Below are 23,738 nucleotides of genomic sequence, written 5' to 3'. Positions count from 1 at the left end.
GAACAGCAAAAACCATAACAAAGCTGTTGATCTGTAGTTAAGCAGGGCTGTGTGTCAGGGCGATTTTAGGGTAATTATTTTCCATGAGTTCTGTAAAATCCTGATGGTCAGTAGCTGGGGGAAAAAACAGTGGTTTATAAATAGTGGTTCTGAAGAAATTGATATGAAAAGCAGGAATGATGCTTGCAAGTCTAAAGCATTTGATGCATGTTAATTAAAACATTGTACAAATTATTACTTTCCTCAGAGTTTGCCAACTTTTATAGTTGCTGGCTGCGTCAGGAATATCAGAGACAAAGCAAAAATGAGTGATATTTGTGTATCATTAGTAGCAATAATGACAATAAACAACATACATCTGCAGTCAGAACGTTATGTATAGACACTTCATGTTCAATGAAAGAATACATCCATGATGATTACTGATACCAAATTTTGTTGGGTTTGTTGGATATCTGGGAGAGCATCTATCACTGCTGGGTTCTAAGGTTTGGGCTCTTCCATTGCTGCCAGAAGCTGCTTTGTGATGACTTCTTTCCAGTATTACTTGTCATGAATGTCCTTGAAGGGCTCTGGAGTGGAAACAGAAAATTCACATCTGTTTCCATTTGTAGCACCAGAGCAATCCCTTAGAATTCCTATTTGACTTCTTCATATTGCCGGGACTGAATGTGACATTCCTCTGACTGTTCCAGACCATTCCCCTCTGTTTGTTGGTCTTTCAGGAGGTAGGTGCTGGACAAGGGAAATGGGGAGCTGTTCCTGGGTGATTTAGTGACAGTAGCCACAGTACCCAGAGCCTCCATTCATTGCCTCTTGACCAGGCTGATTTCCAAGGGCCATGTGAGGAGGTGGAATGAGGAGATGAAGCAGGAGCAGTGGGTAAGGATCAAGGCAGGGGTTACTTTGAAGGGCTCGGCCCATACAAATTCACAGGACCTGATGGAGCCCATCCAGGATGGAGAGAGAACCTGCTGGTGCTCTCACAAGGCTGCTGGGACACCTTTCATGACCATCTTTAACGGAGAGCAGGGAAATTCCTGGAGGAAAGCAAGTGTTGCCCCCCTCTTCAAGCAAGGCCTGGGAGCAATGAACTGCAGGGAGTCATCCTTGCTGCTGTGTGTGGAAAGCCCTGCAGTGAGTCCTTCAGGAACATGTTCCTGGGCACATTACAAAAAAAAAAGGTGGTTGGGAATGGTCTGTGTAAATGTATGGATTTACTGGAATCAGTCACACCTGACCACCAGGATTGCCCTGTGTGATAAAGTGATGATAAATTTGTGGATGAGGAGAGAGCAGTGTATGTTTTTACCTCAACTCAGCAAGCCTTTCAACACTGTTTCCCACCCTGTTTTGATGTCTAGGTTCAGGGTGTTGTGGGCTGGGTAAAGCACTGGCTGATGGATTGGGCTCTGAGGGAGTGGTCATCCTCAGTGTGTGACAGCCTGACCTCCAGGTAGAGTCTGGTGACAAGAGAGATGCTGCAGGGATCTCACCTGGCATCTTGAACATTTTGCCAGTCACCTGAAGGAGACACCTCAGTGCACCCATAATGTGTTTGCAAGTGACACCATGTTGGGGACAACCAGCTGGTGAGCTTGGGCATGGGGCTGCTGGAGGAACAGGTGCCTGGAATTTTACAAGGAGAAAGGCAAAGACCTTTTTAAGATCAGAAGTTTCCTTTAAAGCAGCTTAGAATTCCAGCAGAGCTCTGTGACTTACCTGGGGGTCAGGTTTGCACTCATACATGCCAGAAGGTTGCACTGGGCTGTGCATTGCTGGCTCCAGTTCATCAAAGATCCAGAAAAAAAGGAGCAGGAGCTGTGGCTTGTGCAGCTGATGTGTTTTAGGGGGTTAATCAGATACCTCTGTTATATTTTTGGAAGTTACAATTTTGAATGGAGAAGTTGCTTGTTTCTGGGCAAGGAGTAACTTGTTGGCTGGGATGTCAGGAAGACAAAGGTGAGGTCATGCAGCCCAAGCTCAGATGTTTTAAGTGAACCATGAAACAGGTGTTGTGTGCAGAAGGACAAGGGGGTTTGGTCTTTAATTACGGGCTGCTGCCTATGAATGAGGAATAAATATGTTACAAGGCTTTTGCAGTTTGGTTTCCAACTGGTCACCTGCCAGAAGATTCTGCCACTTTAATATCCATACATGGATCTTCTGAAGTAATGCCCTGCACAAGAGCAGACCTCTACTGTGGTTTTATGGTCTAGTGAAGGATTTTGTAATTCAAAACTCTTCTCTACCTGAGCAGGATCAAGTGACTCCTTTTCCTTATCTGGCTATTACATTATCCATTTGAGAGCAACATTAAAAACCTGGAAAACGTAACTGCTGTGTTCCAGGGTGAAATCTGTCACTGTTTATCACAAACCTGAGATGTGAAAGGGCTGACAGCTGCAGGGAGATCTGTTGGTGCTTTTTACCTGCTCTTCTGAAGATGTCAGGTTTTTTCGCTCTTTGAAATGTGGTTGCCATCTCATTGTTGGCTTTGTGACATTTTTGTAGTGACATTTGTGTCACTACACTGAGGTGACAAAGTTCCCACTTTCCAGTAGAAGGGACAGCCTGATGCATGTGACGTCTCCCTGGATTTCAAATTCACTTTCTGATATTTTCATGTTCTGTTTACCTAAAGTAATCCAAATTTCTCGTGACATTTAAATAAGGATAATGTATTTTGTAAGCTTTAAAATTAATTTTTAAAAGAGTAAATTGGTCGAAATATTTTTTTTGTTTTGCTGTTTCTGCTCCCCCCCCCCCACCCCCCCCCACCCCTCTGGATTCTGATTTATTTATAAATTCTGAGGAGCCTTTTTTAATGCTCCTGGTGCTGAATTCCTTCTCTAGCAAAATGCCTTATGGAAGAAAGTTTTTACTGTGAAGGTGTTGAGGCACTGGAAAGGTTGCCCAGGGGAGTTGTGGATGCCTCTTCCCTGGACGTGTTCAAAGCCAGGCTGGCCTTGGTCTGCTGGGAGGTGTCACTGCCTGTGGCAGGGGGTTGGAATGAGATGCTCTTTGATTTCCCTTCCAACCCAAACCATTCTGTGGTTTAAAATCTCTGTATTAGAAGCCAGTCAGTGTCAGTCTTTGTTCAGGACAGGGCAGCCTGGCTGGCTGCTTATCCACTGTCTGTGGTAGCTGCAGAAATCTGGGAATGTCACTATGGTGTCTGAGGACACAACCAAACGAGGAACCAGCAGGAGCCATAGAGGATCAGGAATGGGAATAACATATGTAGGTGCAGGGCAAGGATTTAAAACACCTTTACTTACACCTGGTTCTGTACTGGGGCTGATGTCATTGCTCCTGCAGCATAAACTGGAAAAATAATCCAACTGTTGTGGTTTTGTTAAACCTGCATTTCAGTTCGTAAAGCTCAAAACTTCTTTCACAGATAGGAGGATGCCAGTCCAGAGGGATGAATGCAATATAAAAATCCCCAGCAGATGGGGACTGGAATTTCCCAAAGAGTGGCACTGCCAGCTGGCTCCTGAGGGGCTTCAGGGCTGACACAAGCTGCTGCAGCCTGAGGGAAACACTGGGAGGCTGCTGGTGTCTCTGAGGAGGGGAACGTTGTGGGGATTTGAGCATCATTGTCCAGAGCTGCTTTGTGCCTTCTTTAACACAAGGGAAGTTCCAAATTGTCAGAGCAATTTTTTTATCTTCTTATTTTTATTGATTAACAAAGCAGTACCTCACAGGAGGCAGCTATACTCATCCATTGGCACAGTCTTATGTTTTATGTAAATGGGATGTACATGTGGGAAATATTTCAGAGAGGAGTAAATAATATATATATTTCAGAGAGGAGTAAATAATGAAAAGAGCTAATGAATTACTAAGAGATTGCCTTAGCAGTTCACACTGTACAGATGGATGAAAACAGCACACTGTCCTTTCAGCAATATGGTCTTTGAGGGAGACTGAGCTGCTAAAAAATACAGATCAGCACCCACGCTGCTGTGGACTTCCTCTGCTTTAGTAATTATGTATTTTCTATACAGCAAGTATAGTGTACACATCATATATATATATAGTAAATATAGTATTTTCTAGCTCTTAAAAAGAAGGAAGAAGTTGAGCTCTCATGAACACAGTGCCAGTTTGTTACACTTGTGAAGGCTAGGACTTCAAAACCACCATGGTCAGGTTTCTAAACACTTCCAGGCAGATTACCAGAGGGTTGGGTCATCCTGTGGCTGTGTAAGAGTGAGGGCATCACAGTGTGGAGGCTGCAGGGCCAATGTGGGTGTCTCCCAGGGTTTCTTTGTTGCTGCTAGGAAAGCTGTGCTGCTTCAGGTTCCCCTCTGCAAGATGTAAATTGTCATGCTGGCTTCTTCACAAAATGCCTGGAGCCTGAGAAATGAAATTGTTTATTGTGTCAGGAGCACCATAAAATCATAATGGCTCTTGGAGGGAATTTTTAGAAGCTGCATTATCCTTGGAAAGGAAGATGAAATACAGACATATGCCAGATGCTCTTAAGGATGTAAATACCCTCTTTTCAGGCAAAATCGTTAAGCCCAACTTTCACAAGCTTTACCTTGGCAGGGTAATGTGAGGGAAGGTGGAAAAGCAGACAGGCATGTTCCGAGTTCCCCTGCACGAAGCATTATGTCATCCCAGGCACTGGCTTACGGAGTCCTCAGCATGGATGCTGGACATCCTGGAGTCACCGCTGCTTGTCCCATTGCCTCGTGTTTCTCCTCATTTTAACAAGCTGCTCCGCTTTTGTGCTGTTGTCTTCTTTTAATTTTAAAATTATGTAGTGGTTTTCTTCACAGGCATCTCATGTTTCATGTAAGGCAGCAGAGCTCCTGTGGGGCTGCAGGCCCTGCAGTGCTGGTCCTGTGTCCTGGGCCCAAACCTCCTCCTCCTAAGCGAGGCCCAGGTGTTTGTTCTGCAGGGGAAGGCGCTGTCCAGGTGTGACAGGGTCTGTAACTGCTTTTCCTGGAGGTTTTCCTGGAGCTGGCTCAGAACCTGCCTGTCAACCCTGAAAAATCCCCTTAGTGCTTAGGAGACCAGATCTCCCCTGTCCTCACTGTCCCCCCACCTCCTCCTCACCTGCAGAACCCGATGTGAGCCCGGGCAGCCCCTCAGCAGGACAAAGGGAGGAACTTTGTCAGAGCAGCAGGGCAGGGACATTAATGCTCAGAGCCGGGAGCATCCTCACCTCCAGGCAGCAGCCCCGAGGGCTTGGAAAAAATCCCTGCTTGCGTAAACACTAATTAGCACTGCTGGAGGACTCTAATCTCATTGAGGAACTGTTCGGGGTGGTGGCGGCAGCGTCCCTGCTGTTGATACAATATATATATATATATATATATATATATATACATAATCACAGAGTGGGTATGCCCAAAATGCACACTTAAAACTCAGAGTGTTTCTAGAATATCTAATCGGGAGTAGGTTTTGTTCTTGACTTTCCACTGTTAAACCTGTTAGGCTCCATCCAGTGACTCAGCAGGTACTTTGCCATTTGTCTGCAGGGAAATGCAGCAACAGCCTGTTTGCTCCAGCCCTGCTGCCAGTTTAATTTCTGTGCTGTTTCAACAGCTCAAGCTAGTATTCTCGATCACATTTGTTTGGGTGATAAGGTCATTTGCCGTATTCTGAACACCTGAAACAAGGAAGATTTTGTGTCTTTTCAGTGGTCGGTTCTAGTCTTTCTCCCAGCTGGCACTGGGATGAGGGGGGTCTGTGGGGTAGCTTCTCAATGCTTTTAAGAACAACTGAAATGTTATTAGTGCTCCAGCATTCATATGCTGTAACCCAGAAGCCCAGCCCTTTGCTCCCCCCGGATTAAACATGCTTGCCTTGAGATGTCCCTGCATCTGCAGTGGTCAGAGGGAATCTCTGGAAGCAGGGAGCAGACGTGACTCATTTCGGATGTGTGTGGATGCAGCCATGCTCAAACACATGGTGACACATGCCCTAAAGCACTGGAAGCAGAAGGAACGGCAAGAAAACCGTTTCTGTCTGACAATTCCAGCATGGATCTCATTTGTGTCGCTGCCCCTTGCACGGGCCCATGAGTGCCCCAGCTTCACCATCAAAACCTTTTTGACAATTTCAGCTTTGAATAACACTGTCAGCAATGCAGGCTGTGGGGTCAGGGGGCAGGAGCTGAGCTGGGACACTTGCAGAGGAAAGTCACTGCCCAGCAGCAGGACCTGGAGGTGCCCACAACTGATCACGGGCAAAGAATTCCCTGTCAGTCATCAGCATTTGTTTGGAATTAGTGAAACAAGAACTGACGCACTCCTGAGCAGAAGGATTGGGAGAATTTGCATTCAGGGAGCCATCACCGTGCAGGAAGCAGGAAGACAGACACCTGCTCCCAGGAGGCTAAGTCTGCTGCCCAAGGTATTTTTCTGAGGACTCTCAAGCTGTGGTTTACCTGCAGCAGAACAGTGGAGACCACACTAGGTTCTTCTCTGGAGCACCTCTTGTGTGAGGATGTGTGTGGAGTCCCCTGAGGCAGACACAGGCAAGTTCTCCAAGCACTACTCTGCCAAAATTTGTGGGGATGGTGGCTTGGTTTTGATGTGTTACCCATGTAGAGAGGCTGTGCTTGCCCTGAGGTTCAGCAGGGTCAACCCCAAATCTTTGCATCCCACCTGCCTCAGCATGCTGGGACAAGACGGCTCTGGGTGTATGGCTGTGTTTGCCCTGTCAGAATGAACCACTGTGGCTGACATTCTCCTGCTCAGTGCTTTGGCCCAGGATGGGTGAGAAGGAGCCTGGGGTGCCAGTGAGCTACACTTTGAATGAGGCATGTGAAGAGGAGGGCAGCCAACCTGTGCTCCTTGCTTTTATTCAGGTGTTTTGTTTCTGACAGAGGCTTCTCTAGGCTGCAGGGGCTCATCAGGACGGTTTTCAGCTGCTCCCATGTGGAAAATGTTGTCCTGAGTAATCCCACAGATAAGTAAATGGTTTCAGTGTGCCCATTTCCAAATGTCTCAGTTTGAGCAGAGCAGGTGGGTGGAGGAGATGGGCTGTGAGTAACTCTGCTTTCCAGATGGTCCAATTCATCCAGGTCACTCGATGTGGATTATAAGTGAGACAAATGGGAATGCACTGTCTATACATCACATCAACAATAGGGTATATGCAGCTACAAGGAGCAGGGCTCAGGCTTGGACATTTTTATTGCCATTCCAAGGATCCCTGCCTGATGTTTCCCCTGTTTGAAAGGCCAAGTACCACCCATATTCAGGACAGGTTTGATTTGGGTTAAAACTGCTACATGGAAAAAGCTCTGGAGGTTGTTCTGCCTGTCCTGATGCAAAGGGATTGAGGGTGTGGTCTATCCACCCTTCAGAAATAGCGACTGGAAATCAAAAGAGTGATGGCAGGTGTTAATTTTCTTAAACTAAAGGAACCATTGGCTAACTGATGTCCATTAATACCTTTGAGCTAGGAATGGGAAGTCTCTGTCAGCAGAGTGGAACTCCAGGACTTTCAGGTGCTTTCTGGAGCTCTAGCAGCCTCTGGAGCTTCAGCCTGAAACCCTTATTACATGTAGTGGTTTGTGAGATGAGTGACTGTGCCTGACCCAAGTCCCTTCCAGTCCTTATTTATGTAGCCTTGGGATTTTTATACATTTCTCAGGAGAGATCTTACATGTAAGAGCAGGGCTGGGCACTTGGCTGGCCTAGCAGTGGAAGAAGGAGCCAGAAGGTGCTAGCACAGCCCAGAGAGCTGGGACTGTGTGGGAAAGGTTTGAGAGCAGTCCCCACCTCTCTGTGTGTCTGTAGATACCCTGCATTGCCCTGGGGGCTGACTGTGCTGACCTGGCACTGCTGCTGGCAGCATCTCCCTTGGCCTGGGGCTGCTCAGGAGCTCTGGGCAGCCCCATGTGCTGTGGTGCTGCAGGGGACGGGGTCACGGTCCTGCTGTCCCTGTGCCTGACGCTGCACAGCCGCACGCCTCAGCAGCCAAGCCTCACATCCGTGTGACACTGGGGAGCCAGACCTGCTTCCCAGCCACTGGGCAGGTGTGGGCACCTGGGAGCACCACAGGCGCTGGGCTGCCTGCAGCTGAGAGGTGAGAACCAGAGGTGTCAGCAGAGGCCCTGGCGCTGCACACTGTCCCCAGCAGGGCCGTGTGGCAGGGGCCGTGAGGGGTGCTTTGGCCGCTGTCCCTCACGCAGCTCAGGGGGAGCCCCTCGGGGCTCTGACATCCCTGGCTGGGCTGAGCAGGGACCGTGCAAACCCAGTGAGTGCAGAGAGGCTCGTTCCGAGCCCTGGCTGCCCCCTGCCCACCCACCTGCCGCCTGCAGCGGGCGGCGGGCCCGTGTCCCGGGGGCCGATCCCGACCCCGGGCAGCGGTGGGCTGGATCCGTGCGCGCCTGCAGGATCACGCCGGCGGGACCCGGGGACCGGCGGTGGGTGGGAGTGATGTCAGCGCCATGGGCCCGTATCTGTGGCAACCGGGATAAATAAATAAATAAGGCGCGTGTGCCGGAGCAGGAGGCGCACACGGCGCTCCTCAGCGCAGCCCCGCCGAATATCCCTTAAGCGGCTTAGCGGCCGCGCTCCGGTTTGTTACCTGCGCGTCCCCGTGTCTGCCGCCTGCCTCAGAGCGTCCAGCCCCCTCGGCGGGACCCCGGGAGCCTCCCCCTCTCTTCATCCCTCCTCCCCGGCGCTGGCAGTGGGTTGCTGCGGGCGCCCAGAGCTCGATGCGAAGCCGCTGTTCGGGTGTCGCGGCGCAGGGCCGGAGGCGGCTGTCCCTGTCCCCGGGGCGGGCCGCTGTGTGAGCGCCGAGCCATGCCCGGAGTGCTGTAGCCGAGCCGGAGATGGATGGTGGCAGCAGCAACAGGAACATGTCTTACAGTAGATGGAGTTACAACAGGTATCGTCTGTCTGCTTTTTGGTTTGTTGTTCTCTTGGTTTTTTCTTGTTCTTCTTTTTTTTTTTTTTTTTTTTTTTTTTTTTTTTTTTTTTTACTTCCTGATATTGTAAGACCATCACTCTGTTTATATAAACCGAGACGGGGAGCGCCTCTTCAGGGGAAGCAAAACCCTTTATTGGTGCTGCTTTTCCAGTCTTGGGACACCGTGTGTTCCCAGCAAGTCCAGCTGCGGTGTTTGATGATGTTTGGCCGGTGTTTGTCTGGAAATCAGGGTGGGAGTCCCACCCTGGGGTGGCCAGACTGAGGGTGCTCCCAGCCCTGAATGCAAATGTCTCTCCTCTGAGCTGCACTGACCACCTCAGCAGCCACCCAGACTTCTGAAAGGTGGTCTGTGGGAACTGCTGCTCAAAGCTTTCAACAAATATAAACTAAAGCTTGGGAAATGGAGGTGGCAGGGAGCCAGGATGGGGATAAAGAGTGATGATTTCGAGTAAGCACTGTGTGCAGCCCAGGTACCACAGAGCTGAGAGGGCTGAATTTGGTGTCTCATTGAGACAGTTGAAATATTCTCACTGCGTTTCACAGCAGCTCGTGTACTTTTCCTCTTCCCGGAAACAGAAATTTGTTGTAGCATTAATTTTTCGGTTTTTTTTTTAATGTGATTCACAGCTGTGACTGACAGGTTAAAAAAAAAAAAAAAAGGCACAAACTCCATACTCTTATTTTTTTTTTTTTCTTCTGTGTAAATGTTGCACCTGAAATGCTAAGCAAAAGCAATGTTAGCATCCCACTGAATCATTACCACAAGCCACCATGAGATTCTGGAGAAATAGCCCTTGGAAGTGGTTTTCAGTGCTCAGCCAGGTATTCAGCATTGCCCACACTCCCTGGATGCGTGGGTATGTATGTTTTATATGTGCATCTAGAGAGTTTCACTCATTTTTGGTGCATTCCCACTGCCTTGGCAGTAAAAATACAGATACCGTGGTACCAATGGAACAGTATCTTCTTTTTTAAAAAAACTGTATGTATTTCTGTGTACTTAAATCTGAGTTATACAACAAGCTGTGATTTTATGCGTGCATTGTCCCATGCAGAGGATCCTTTCCATCTGATGCCACATCCTCAAAGGGCAGCAGTGAGACCCTGAAGAGCTCAGTCTGCCCCATGCAGCCCAGGTTTACAACAGTTTCAATATTCTTACCCTACAGTAAAATCCAGACATCTCACAGAAACTCCTCTTGAAGGTTTTCTCCCAGTGCTATCACATTGTGATCTAATATTCTGTATTACTTGCAACCTATTTCTCCAGTTTTCAGTCTTCCTGACCCTGACAGAGAAGTCACTGATGAGTGTTCATCAGCCTGGGAACGTCCTGCACTTATGTGTCCACCCTGCATGGCTCTCCTACATCACCTGGGGGGATAAATACAACATTTCAGTGCCCAGGCTGGTTTTTGGTGGCCTGTTTTTAGATTTGGGGATTTTTCCTAATAAATCCAACTATGTAATATATATACACACACACACATATATATATATATATATATATATATACAAACATATATATATACACACGTTTCAGTGCTGTGAGGATGAGGAGTAAATCGTGGCTTTTAATGTCTTCATCTGAAAACCAGTGCAGAGTTGCTCTCTCAGGCTGAGCCTGCCCTTCCACACCCCCCTTGTGCCCAGGCTCCTGGCAGGAGAAGGAACTAACTCTATTTTATCCCAAACCCTGGCGGCTGATGTTTGCTTTTGGATCATGTCCCAGCTTTGGTCTGTCTCACCAGTGGCCACAGGAGTCCCAGCAGCTCTGTGGCAGAGGGACTCTGCGGCACAGGGCATGTGGGACAGCCCTGTGAACAGCCAAGCACTGTGTGAAGTCTTTTTCTTGAGAAAAAGAGCACACAGGTACTCCTCTTACGTTGGCATCCTTGAATCAGCATTGCAGGAATAGAGGGACAGGGCCAATGGAGGAGGTGCTGTCTCTCATAAACACAATTGCATCCGTAATTAGAAAAGAAACCAGGCATTATCTAAGAAATTTAGCTAATTAAACCAAGAGTTTGGCCATTGGACTCGGTAAGATGTGTGCATGAACTTTTCCCCATGGAAATGAGGGGAGTTTCTGTGTCTCTTCTAAATGGCTCACAGGAATGCAGCTGGCAGGTGCTTCTCAGTGGGGTTTATTTGACATTTGTTGTGTATCTCAGCATTTGGCCCTGTGGTTGTGGTATTCCTTTGGGCTTGCTGCCCAGGATCTCCACAGGTTGTTCCTGCAGATGATTTGTGCAGGCAGAGGCACTTGACTGCACAACTGGAGGTGAGGGAGCCCTGCTCAGCACAGCTGCCCTCCTGACCAGGGGGAAGCTTCCCCCGCTCCCTCTCCCAGCCTAGACCAGTGTGTGTGCATGTAAAAGAATCAGGTATAATTGGAAAAGGCTCTTAATGATCACTTTTGGCATTTCCACACCTGGCACCAAGAAGCTGGCCTTATCTTTGCTTTCCTCCCATTTTAGTGTTGTTGTAACTCCTTGGTCACTCTGAACATTGCCAGCTGAAAGCACAGGACAGGCAGCAATTTACACAAAAACCGGGGATATTATGATGAACCCTGAAACACTTGGGAACTCTGGGTTCAGATGGCTAACTCCTCGAGTAAAAAAAAGCTTTTCTTTCACCTTCTGCCCTTGGTGACAAGCTGTTTATTGGACAAATTTATATTCAGTTTCTGTTTGGTTTCTTTTCCTACTCATCATGCCTTCAGTCCCTGGGTATGCAGACATGCTCACCTTCCAGGGCAGAGTGAAACTTGCTCTCTTCCAAACTTTCAGTGTTCAGTGCTGGTGCAGGTTTTGGCAGCTGGGCTGGTGCCCACCAGCACTCTTGCTGCCTCCTCCCAGCTTTCTTTGGGAACAGTGCAGGCCCTTGCTCTTGGAGATGCTTGAAACCTCCTTGTGCTGGTGCTATCTGCAAATAGAGGTGGCAGGTGGAGGTTTTGCCCGTGCTTCTCATCATTCCCATGTGGTTTCATTTCCCGTGCAAGCTCAGAGAGAAGAGTCATTAATATGATAGGAAGGTGACAGTGGGGAATACTCTTTGGCTGCTGTGGGGCTGAGGAGACATTCCCATGAGCTGGAACACCTGAGTCCTTTGTAGCACTCACAGCAGCTGGTGACCAGATTGTCAAATGCTTAAACCTCAGCAACACCACCCAATTTTGACCACTGAAGGTCAAAATGGTGCTTGTGAAGGCTTGAGGGAGCTTTGATACCATTCATGATGTTGAATTCAGTTGAAGGCACAATTTAGGACAGTGTGTGGGATTCAGCCAATCCATGGGCACAGCAGACCAGTTTGATATCAATTATATGGGTAAGTACTGCACAATGGGAATCTGCAGTCCCCATTTGGAAAAACTGTGCAAGAAATCAGTGGTTCTCCATGATTTTGCAAGTTTTTTTCATGAATCAGTGGTCTGTGCTTAGCTCTCATGGCTGGTCCAGAAGGATTTCTTCAGGAGCAGCAGGGAGTTTTGCAGAAGTAACAGGTAACCTTCACATCATACCTATGCCTGAAAAAAAAGGTTTCTTTACAAAAAATCAACAAACCAACAAGCCATAGCAAAATACTGGATGTGAAGTCATCCCTCCTTTCTCACATCTCTTCCTGACACCACTCCATCCATAGTTTTCCACACATCCCCATTTTCTCTCTTTGTTTTGTCTCCAGACTTACTTTCTATTTCTTTCCTGGTGGGCTTCAGTGCAGCCATCCCGACCTCACCAATTACCACAAATGAATGACAGAGGTTTTCATCCACCAGCATTTGGAAGTATATTTTGGGAAACCAACTCCTAGGATGTTTCAACTGTTGGAGACAGTTCGAAAGTTTTTTCTATTGATCTCTATCTTTGTTCTGTTCTGAATATCAGTGCTGCTTTTTACATCCTTTTGAAGCCACTATTTCTGGTTTTGCCTTTTTTTAGCCTGTGTTGAAAAGCTGTGACAGTGCATCTGGGTCATGATGTTGGAGGATATGGATCTTAGATCTTTGTTTTTGATGGTTTTAGACTCCTCTGCCTTGATTTTTCTGGGACATGCTTTCATCAGTGAGTAAATAGGGGCTGTCCTCCAAACTTAATCCAAAAAAGTTGTCTTAGAGAAACTTAACTTTCTTTTTCCTTCTCTTCTTTGAAGTAGCATCTGTGGAATCCTGAAGCATGCACAGGTTTGCTGCAGTGAGTGCACTTTAACTACATCAGAGAGCAGCTCCTCTCCATTGTCAGCCAAGCCACCCTTCTCTCCTCTGCCTTCTTGTGTCTTCGGGTGTTTCCTCCTGGGTGAGGTACCTTTAAAGCTGTAATCACTGGGCAAAGGATCTGGGAGGACAAAAAGAGGAAGCTGTTCGACAGGACAAAAGGAGAGGTAGAATCAGCCAACCCTCAAGTGAAGCCAGAATAAAACATTTCTGTAACAGATACAGAAAATCCTTAGAAGTTTATCAGTCTTGTGCACTGAGTTTGCTGGAATCAGGTTCTGTGTTTTTCTTTCACATCTTCATTTCAATGACATAGGAAAAGTTAGACTTTGGGAGTGATGTTTCTTTCCTTAAGCCAAGGCACTAGGAATGACCTGAGGTGAATTCATGTGCATCCTCCCGTGCTCAGGGTGAATGTTTTGCACTGGTTGGCTGCACATCCTTGGAGTGTGTGAATTCTCCAGAGACTTGTGGCAGCCTTGCAGAGAGGTGTGGGAGAGGAAATTGTAGCTCCCTTTTCCCTGAAGAAGAAATTTTAAAGCTTCTTAAACAAAAGTAGCCTGAGAATATAATTTAAACCTACTTGGCTCATGTACAGCATAACAATCTTAACAAATGTAAGAATTTCTTCACTGAAAGAGTTGCAAGCACTGGAACGGGCTGCCCAGGGAACTGGCTGAGTCTCCATCCCTGGAGATATTTAAAAGCCGTGTTGATGTGACTCCTGGGGACGTGGTTTAGTGGTGGACTTGGCAGTGCTGGTTCAATGGTTGGATTTGGTCTCCACGGTTGTTTCCAACATAAATGATTCCGTGGTTGGTGTTTGGAGCAGTAAAAATCACAGCCAGCAGCTCAGTAGTGAGTGCAGGGTAAGTTTTTAAAGGAGAGTCAGCATTTATCCCTAGTAATGTTATATATCCAGGTAACGTAAGTTCGGAATTTTCAGTAAGAAGGAGAGAGTCACTTGAGTCTTAGCTTGCAATAAAAATGGACAGAAAATGTACACATCTTTTGTCAGTACGGTTAGAGACCTCTGTAGAAGTTCCAAGGTCTCTGCAAAGCTTTGTGCCTAAATCCTGCCTTCAGGTAGTCTCTTGAAACATAAAGACAACTCAAGCATTTCTTCAGGATAGAAGGGGGAATAGGAAACCAGCAAAACTGTCTGTGAAGAGTGATGTACGGCGTGTGAAGTACCTCAAGAAATGCTGCTCTGGGTCTCTTATTAGCACTTTTGTCTCTCCTTGCTCTGTTGTCTTATCGCACAATCCGTGTGAATGTGCCTTTTAGACATGGTAGCCAAAGGTATTAAGTGCCAAATCTCTGATGCTGGAGCACGGAATTGTCACTCTGCTGTGCCTGAATCCATGCACAACGCAGGGAAGATAGAACACTGCAGCTCTGAGCTATCAGAGACTCCTCGTGCCCTCACTGCAGCTCTCAGCATTAGATTATATCTTAAAGAAAAATCAACCATGTCGCTCATGGTCTGCATTATCATAAAATTGAAAACCTTTTCTCTCTCCAATACATAATTTGTATAAATGCCACTACTAATGGAAGTCTGAGGAATAATGTTCATGGCTGAACACCAACACAGAGGGTTTTCCCCTTCAGAAATTAATCGGGACAGAAGACCCACGCCAGCTGTGGACACAGTGGGATGTCCAGTTGAGATGGCCAGGCTGAGCTCAGCCAGCAGCCACCTGTGCTTGTAGAAAGCAGTGTTAGCCAGTGCTCGGATATAGCTGAAATGCTTGAATGCTGAGGTCAAGAACAGGGGAAGATTCCAAGGGCCTGTATGAAAACAAAGATGCTCCCAGAGGAGTACAGGTCTTTGAAGAGCAAATTGTCAACTAATCAGCTCAAAAACAATTTCAGAAGTAATTCTTAACTTGTAATTTGTCTCTAGAAGTACACGACATAGATGATCAGACAGGTAAGCCACCTTGCTTGAAAAAAAAAATATTATTTCCTTATTTTATGAGCTTGCTGTGCGGTGTGTTTGATTCCTTTTATCCTGCTGGTGCTGTGGTGTGTTACAGTCCTGTTACTGTGACAAACTGCCACGCTGTGTCAAACATCCAGTTGCTTACCTACCTGTCAGGGAAATGTGCCAGTTCAAACTTTTCCAATTTGTGGGTCCTTAGGGAGACAAGATCATGCCTAGATGTGATTCCAGAGGCAGTGCTCTTCTGTTCTGGAGACAGTCCAGTTTGTTTGGAAGTTTCACTGTTTCATGAACCCCCAGCTGTGCATTTCTGCTGCCTGTGAACACAAAGGGCTGTTTGGAGGGTGGAACTGTTCCTCGTGGCCCCTCCAGGAGCTGATGCCATTGATATTAAACTATTGATCTGTTCCTGGGGAATTGTGTGCGAGCTCACCTAGATTCACTCCTGTCTTCGCAGAGTTTGCTGGCAATCCTTTGAAACATATTTCTCAAAGTGAACCTTTTCCAGCTTGAAAATCCTGCTTGAAAATCCTGCTCCAACATCTTCTGCTGGGACTCCTGGAGTATCAAAGCCAATTCCTCACCATGGCTTTTCTAGACATGCTCTCACAGGTTGTTTTGCAGAGCTGTAACCTAAAATTCTACTGAAAGCCAGGGAATTTGCTTGGTTGGTGAGAGATGCTCTCAGAGAGCTTTCTGAGAAGGCTGAGTAAGGAAAAGGTCTGGAGGGACTCAGCAGGAGCTATCAATCAGAGAGTCAGTCCGGAAGAGGCTGGCTCCACACAGATTGTTTTCTCTGTCTGCAGGATGCTCTGGTTTCTAGCAATATAACTTCATTTTTGCTTCATTCCTCGCTTGAATTTGGTTCTTTTTTAACACAGCACTATTGAAGTACAGGTGCATGAGCTTTCCCAAACTGAAGTTTCTGCTCAAAGTTAGTTTATCCCTCCATCATATTTGTTTTTATCTTAGGTGGAACAAATAAAGTGCTCTGCTTTTTAGTATAATTTGGCTCGTTTTAGGAAGGATAATGAAATTTGGGCTTCAAAACAGGGCCTCGTAGAATTGAGTTATCATCTGGATTGTGAAACTATGAACTCAGACTAGAAAAGATTTTTTTTTGGTCGGAAGATGCAGATGAATCAGAAGCAGGAAATGAAGAGAGGGGTCAGTAGAGAAACTGGGAGCTGTTCATTATTAAACACTGTAGAGCAGGTGAGCTGATTTTTATGTACATGTGAGGCAGCGCTGTCACCGAGAACGATGTATGTGGCCAGTGGATTTGGTTGAGTTTCTTTAGGTGGGTCTGAGTAAATCTCAGAGGAGCTAACTTGCACAGTGCAGATTTCTGGAGGGGAAAAGAAAAGCAGCTATCTAAATAATGAGTAGTTTATAGCCTTATCTTACTAGCAACATGTGAGTAACAGGTAAATGCTGAGAGGGAGCTGGCAATCAGTGGGACTGGAGCGGGACTCCAGTGTACTGTGTGAGTAGAAGGTTTGAAGGTCTTGGCAGCAGCTTTCCTTCCACGGCATTCTGTGCTTCAGCAGGCCTAAAATCCAGACACTGATGGATGAGTGTCCCCTTCTCTTGCAAGCTGTGATGTTGCTGCTGTGGTTTTCTCCCCACCTGTGCTCTTTGGTGTGCACAGACCCCCTGCCACATTTTCCCAGTAACTGCATTACCCACATCGCCAGCACCCCAAATTTCACTCCTCCTTTCACCTTCAGCATGCACCACATGCTCAAACAAAACACTTTTGTTTCTCTCCCGCACACTTCATTTTTCTTCTCACCTCCCCAGAAATCCCTTGCATGTATTTGATTAGGGAGGATTTTGAAATTCAGTGTGGGCCACTCACGCAAGAAGCAGAGGAGCCAGCCTGGGCTATGAACCCTGGCTGAGGCCAAAGCCCGCTTAAGTCCCTTCTTACAACCCTTCTGCTCTTCTGCTAATCACAGTAAGAGGATTAACTCCAGGAGTATGGCATGTTGGATACTGCAGCCAAAGATGTTCATACCAGACTCTGGGCTATTTTCATTCATCCTTTTGCAAATGTAAAATGATTCCTGAAGCAATGGGTGTGCTGAGATCCAAGGCAATTTACTTGTGCTTGGAATGCAGGGGTATGGATAGCAAGGGAAAGGAGCTTTGAACCAAAAAATAAGAACTAGTTTAAGATCAGAGCTGAGAATTAATGTTCCAGACTTGTTGAAAACCAGAGATTTTGTTTCCACTCTCTGCTTTTATTTGGTAGTTGTATTACACAGATGTTGCTTGCTCTCTCTTATGAAAAATAATGAACAGCTCCACAACATTATTCTGCATTTTTTTGATGTCTGAATTATACCGTAGGTGAAGGTGCACTCCTCCCATCATCTCCAGGTGCAGGTGGGCTGCCCTTTGCAAGAGAGCTGAGGCTAAACCACAGCTATTTATGTTCATAATTTTCAGAGCTCCTGGAGCTGAGCTTCAGTCTGACTACAGGGATTATTAAATATATCATCTCAAATATGGCACCATTAAGTGCAAATACACTGTTTTTTACCTCTTAGACTGGGAAGGGAGGTGGTGATATTTCCCTGACATTTACTGTCTCCCCTGGACATGAGGTCTTGGCTGCCAATAAGGCAAAAGGCTTTGCTGCCTGCAGCCCTGCTCTTGTGCTCCTGGGGAGGTGAAGCCAGGGTTTGTCCACCAGACACCCTCCTGGACAGCCTTGGACTGCAGGCATCTCAGATGTGCCTGGGAGGGAAACTGAAGCCCAGATGTGGTGGCCAAACTCTGTTTTGTTCACCGTAAAGCCTTTATGATACGTTGTATGCAATTGATTCATTCACTGGGAAATCTGCACGGGCTAATAGGTTGTTTTGAAATGCAATTCAAGTAAAATATCTGCAAAAGCAGAAGCATTTGTTTTGCCTATCCCTTGCAGTGAGGTTTTCCTGTTGTCTTGGCTGAGCTGTAGATTTGTTCACAGAAAGCAATGAGATGCTGAGTTAAAAGCTGAAAGAAATCTTGCTCTAAGGGTGGGAGTCAAGGGTCTGTTCCCATCTCAGTACACGAAAATGCATTTGTTTAGGTGCAAGCTTTCATTGTTAATTAACAAGTGTGAGTGTTCTGCAGTGCTTCTGTGGCCATCCCATGAGGAGCATTCCCACCTGGCCTGGGGAAGCTGTGCTGTGGGAACAGGGTGTGGGTGCAGGATGAGGCTGAGTGCAGTTCCTGTGGGGCTAAACCTTCTTGATAGAGGAAGCCATGCATTTATCTTTGACTCAAATTGAGTTTTTTGGTGTTGATTATTATCTCTCTGCTAAAAATCTCTCTTTCACCTTGCCCGTATTGAACTGTGGGATCATCTCCATGCTGTGAAGTATGTGCCTAAATCCCTTCCCTGTGTGGTTCTTATGGATCATGCCAAGAACAATATTGCAAAGAATATTGATCTGCACCTGATCCTTTACCTTCCTGGCTGGTTATTAGGTCCAGACTTTGTCACTAGGAGAAGCTGCTGGAATTTATATGCATATATTCTCCTGATGTGCTGTGCAGCATAAAAGTGCTTGTGACTTCAGCAGCAGTGTGATGCTCCAGCAGGGGTGTGAGGCTCTGAGTGTATTTGAAATTCTGGCCTCTTTACCAACAACTGCTTTTTTTTCTATAGTCGTAATGTCCAAGTTTACCTTTTTGATCCCATCTCAGTCATAGTGCAGCTGTACAAAAATTCTGAATTCTGTGTACAGTAAATGAAGTATGAAGGTTTCAACGGTAATGCTGGAAATATAGAGAATTTTTTTTTTTTTTTAAATTAAGTTTCTCTTCACCACTCTTGTGTAGGTAGTTAGCAAGTCAAGGTAGATGACTTGGATAAGAATAGGTACGGAGAGAGGGAGTAATAAAACAGATTATTTAGCAGAGAACAATACGAGAGCCCTTTAATGAGCCTCTTCTGAAATATCTCAGATTGAGTCTTTTAATATGGTGCAGAAATTATGCAAAAAGTTTTCTAATGACACTTGAATTGTGTCCACAAGTACTGTCGACTTTTTTCATGCGTAAGTTACCAGAGGTCTATGAGTTTATAGCTTAGGCACCATTATAACCTAGACACTGTCAAGTTTTTCTGTGCAAAAAGTACAGCAGATTTATAAGTTATAACTTTTGGCTTTTTTTGAGGGGACCTGAAAACCCCACCCCTGTGCAATGAACTATTCAAATATATGCTCAGATCCTGCTGTCTGTGATATGGGGAGACTTCTTAAATGCTTGATAGTCTGATTTAAAAGTCACCTTTGGATGCTGTGCGTGAGGCTTTGCTAAATGAAAGAAAAAGAGCGTGGGTACCAGGGGAAGGTCTCACTGTAAAGGTACTGACTGTTCAAATTTGAGTTCAGCTTTGTTTTGGTCACAGCCTTGTGGGCTGACATTTAACTACAGCCTCGTGCTTTCTGCCCTGGCCCCAGATGGGCTTATGAGCACTCTGGTCTATGGATGTAAAAAGAAAAATAATCTATAATAGAAGACACAGAACATGGCTGAGGAAACAAGAAGTGTTACCCAGCACATCTTAGGGAATTGGATTGCTGACATCAACCAGCCACCCTCCATCTTTTGCTCACCCACATCTAGGAGGGATGTTCCTCACTGGATGTTGGAAGAGGGAAAGTCTCTAGAATTAGATATTCAGAGTGAAGTTCGCCCCATGATGCTCCCTGAGAGCTGCCAGCACGCTCCTTGCTCTGCCATCCTGTTGGTTCTGTGACTGGGAGCTTCCCCTTTTCCCTGATGTTTTTTTTAGGAGACTTTGAGGGCCAATAGATGAGCTTTTTTTTTAACCAAACCCTTATATTCTTATCCCTCTGTCTGGAAACGTGTTCATGCAGAAAATACCCCTTTAACAATACAGGAGGTTTAGAAAGATACTTTGTTTACTTCCGTCTCTTTCAAGTCCTCTCCTTTGTATTCTTTTTTTCTGCTACTTTACTGTCTTGTCTTTTCTTTCCAGTTTTACTGCAGCTACATCCCTGGACTATAATAAAAAAACACAAATGTGCATTATTTTTGATTCACCTTAGCAGTGGGCAAGGCTAGAGAAAATGAAGGAGGACATTCACAGCTTTTCCCTTCTCTTAGCTGTTTCATGAAGGATTCAACTGCCTCCTGTATTAAATCTGTGCTGTCTCGATGGTGCATTATCTGAGAGCTGGCCAGAGAAGTACGAGCTGCTATTTTGAGGTGTTTGATCGCATTCTGAAATGGTATTACAGCGTGGTGACTGTGCAGTGAGAGCACAGCTTTGCAGGGCTGGAAGCCTCGCATGTGCAGTGGCAGGTGAGCAGGCAGGCACCACAGCAGCACAGGAAAGCCCAGAAGAGCAGATGGAGAGGAGTCCTGCAGAGGAGGACGTGGGGATAACGATGGATGGGAGGCTGGACGTGACCTGGCAATGTGTAAATGTGCGCTTGCATCCCAGAAATTACCCAGATCCAGGATGCATCCAGAGCCCTGTGGGCAGCAGGGCAGGGGAGGGAAAGGGTTCTGCCCCTCTGCTCAGACCCCACCTGCACTGCTGCATCAGCCCTGGGGTCCCAGCACAGGAGGGACATGGAGCTGCTGGGGTGAGTCCAGAGGAGGCCACCGAGATGATCAGAGCAATAGAGCTTCTCTCCTGTGAGGAAAGGCTGAGAAAATTTGGATTGTTCAATCTGGAAAAGAGAAGGCTTTGGGTGACCTCACTGTAGCTTTCCAGTGCCTGAAGGGAGTCTGTAACAAAGATGGAGAAGGACTTCTCACAAGGCCATGTAGTGACAGGAGAACGGGGATGGCTTCAAAATGAAACAGAGTTGCTTTAGATTGGATATTTAGAAAAAAATTTTTACTGTGAGGGTGCTGAGGCACTAGCAGAAGTTGCCCAGAGGAGTTGTGGATGTGCCATCCCTGGAAGTGCTCAAGGTCAGGTTGGATGGGGCACTGAGCAACCTGGGATAGAGGAAAATGGAATGAGATGATCTTTAAGGTCTCTTCCAACTCAACCCATTCCATTTATTCTGGGATTCTTCATATAGGAAATGGACAGAGGACAGAGGTGTTAGACATGGACAGAGGTGTTGATGTCCTGCCTCTCCTCTCCCTCCTTCTCAAAATACCTGTTACCAAAGGGTGGAGGGAATAGGGAATCTTCCTCCCAAACATACATCCAATTTCTCCCCATGAGTTCAGCTGTGCTAAGCTCACTCAGCTCCCCTGCCTCAAATCCTCCATGTGCATTCCTTTTTTCCCCTCTACCTGCCTAAATATATAATAGTCACCCCCTTTGCCCAGTGTTGCAAGACATAATTCCTTTCCATTTTTAATTAAATAAATTCCAAAGCTCTAATTAATGGAATAAGCACACCTTTCTCCTCCTATCTGCTGGCTTAAGACACTCATCAGAAACAATATTTTCATCTCAAAGTGAGGTCTCTTCCCTGGAGTTTGCATCCTGTCACTCACAAATTTTGGGCCCAGGACCCCCCAAATGTCTGAATTTGAGCTCTAGAACCCTAAATTTTGGGTCCTGACCCCCCAAATTTTGGGGTCCTGACTCTAAATTTTGGGGTGCTGACCCCCTAGTCCACCAAATATCTGCCCCCCCTCCAATTTCTGCCCCCCCTCATGTTCTCAAATTTAGTGTCTGGAATGCCCGATTAGGGCCCAGGACTCCAAAATTGGGTGGTTTTGTAATGTCCTGGACCTCCCACACCTCCCAAATGTTGAGGTCCTGACCCCAAGTTTTGGGGTTCTGATCCCTTCAATTTTCTGTCACCTGCAGAGGCCCTCAGTTTGGGATCCCGGCCCCCTCAACCCCCAGTTTTGGGGTGAAAACCCACCCCAAATCTCAAATTTGAACCCTGAATTTTGGATGCTGACCCCCCAAATTTTGGGGTCCTGACAATAGTATAGGTGGATTAGAGGGTGAGCAGCTCCTGGGACATGTCACAGGCATCACTGGAGCTGCTCAGCACTCTTTGAGCTGCCAGGAAACCTAGGAAACATGTTGACAGAAAATGGACTACCCTTCACCCTCCAGCTGCTGTGAGGAACCCAGTCCTGGGCAGTTTTCCTGCACATTTCCATCCATTTGGGGCTTGTTTTATGAGCAAGACCCAGAGTGGCTGTTCAGTTACCAAGAAGTGTTACTCCAGAGTGCTCAGTCACTCAGCACTGAGCCCCTGTGGCAAAAAATAGCTTTATGTAGATTGCAGGAGGTACTGAGAGGAAGCTGAATCCCCTGGGGCTCTTGTAGGAGGGGGAATAAAAAGGCTTTTTTGTCCGACTATGTCATACTCATGCAGTCATTCCAAAGCGCAGTGCTGCACTGCTCCTGCTTCTCAGAGGCCTCCAGATGCATTGTTTGTCTCCAACACCAAGATAGCTGGAAGTCCTGGTGATAAATGGCAGCGCAGCCTTTCCTCCCTCTCTGCAGGTCAAGCCTTTCCAAAGAAGAATAAGGAGGCTGCTAACATGGGGCTGGGATTTCTTCCTGAGACCTGCCAGATCCAGAAACTTTTTTTTTTTTTTTCTCTCACTCAGTGCATTTTTTTCCAATAATAGAAACTGTCATCTGTAATTGAGACTATCACATAGAAAAGTGAGAATGGTGCAGAAATGAACGTAATTTAACTTATTCTGAGCCTGCTCAACCCCCTTGTTAAAACAGACAACATTTTTAGTAACCTCATGCAGTCCTTTCTAGCCAGCTGAAAGTTTTCCTATAAAAATGAGGCAAATCTCCACCACTTACACTGCAAGGCAGAAGGAGGGATGGTGGACACTGGATTGCCTCCTTCAGTTTGAGCTGTGCCTCTTATCCTTAGTGGTCATGGAATTTGCCTTTCTTTTTTAAGCACAGAGCAGCATCAGTGCAGGTGGATGATTCTCCACCTTAATGTGGCACAGTGGCCCCAGCACAAACCTCGATTTTTAAAGCGTATTTTTTAAAATGTTGTTACGTAACTTGGGGGTTGCGTCCAGTGAACTGCAGGTGGGATTTGGATAAGCAGTTTGATACAGCTGTTGCTGTGTGTAACTGCCTCAGATTTGGCTGACTGATGTTGGTAAAATGCCATTTCTTTCCTACACCATGCACCAAAGAGCTGGACAGATGAAAAAGCTAAACCAACAATGTTCATGGGTTTCTTACCACTCTGGTATCTATGACCCAACAGAGGTTTTTTTATTAGCCCTCAACAGGGTGCAGATTTAATAGAGTACCATTTTCTTTGCTGAGGTTTCAATGTATTTCAGATTTCGAAGAAATGGTCCTTGAACTCCTGTTCAGCACTGGCCACGTTAAAGTTGCTTGTCACTAAGTCATTGTGAAGAGGTGGAGGATAATCCACATTCATCTTGTAAACCCTTTTGATTTTCTAAATGCAAAAGACAGAAAACTTGATCAGACAGAAGGAGCATGGCATTGCATTCAAGGCTTGGTGGCATTAACAAAAATGCTGCTTTCATCATCACAAAATCATTGAGATGCTTCTGAAATATTTCTTTTTTCAGCTCCTAGTGGTTTTTTTCAGCTCCTGTGTGGAATGTGCAATGGCATCTGTTATTAGAAGTTATCTTTTATCATAAACATATCTCTCAAGTCACCTAGAGCTGTTTGCCAGATAT

The 23,738-nt window shown here is 46.3% G+C and overlaps 1 protein-coding gene across 1 annotated transcript in view; it reads left to right on the top strand.

The window, feature by feature from the left end:
- Positions 1-8,820: 8,820 nt before the first annotated feature.
- TUB (TUB bipartite transcription factor) overlaps positions 8,821-23,738 on the top strand; it is a 135,566-nt gene continuing 120,648 nt past the window's right edge. The window contains exon 1 of the mRNA XM_066320796.1: positions 8,821-8,868. Within this exon, the coding sequence (XP_066176893.1) occupies positions 8,840-8,868 (29 nt within the window). The 5' untranslated portion in view covers positions 8,821-8,839. The remainder of the gene's footprint in view (positions 8,869-23,738) is intronic.

This window comes from Sylvia atricapilla, chromosome 6, assembly GCF_009819655.1.
Source record: "Sylvia atricapilla isolate bSylAtr1 chromosome 6, bSylAtr1.pri, whole genome shotgun sequence".
NCBI lineage: Eukaryota > Metazoa > Chordata > Aves > Passeriformes > Sylviidae > Sylvia > Sylvia atricapilla.
The sequence above is the reverse complement of the archived record's forward strand: the minus strand, read 5'-3'. Positions and strand labels throughout refer to the sequence as shown.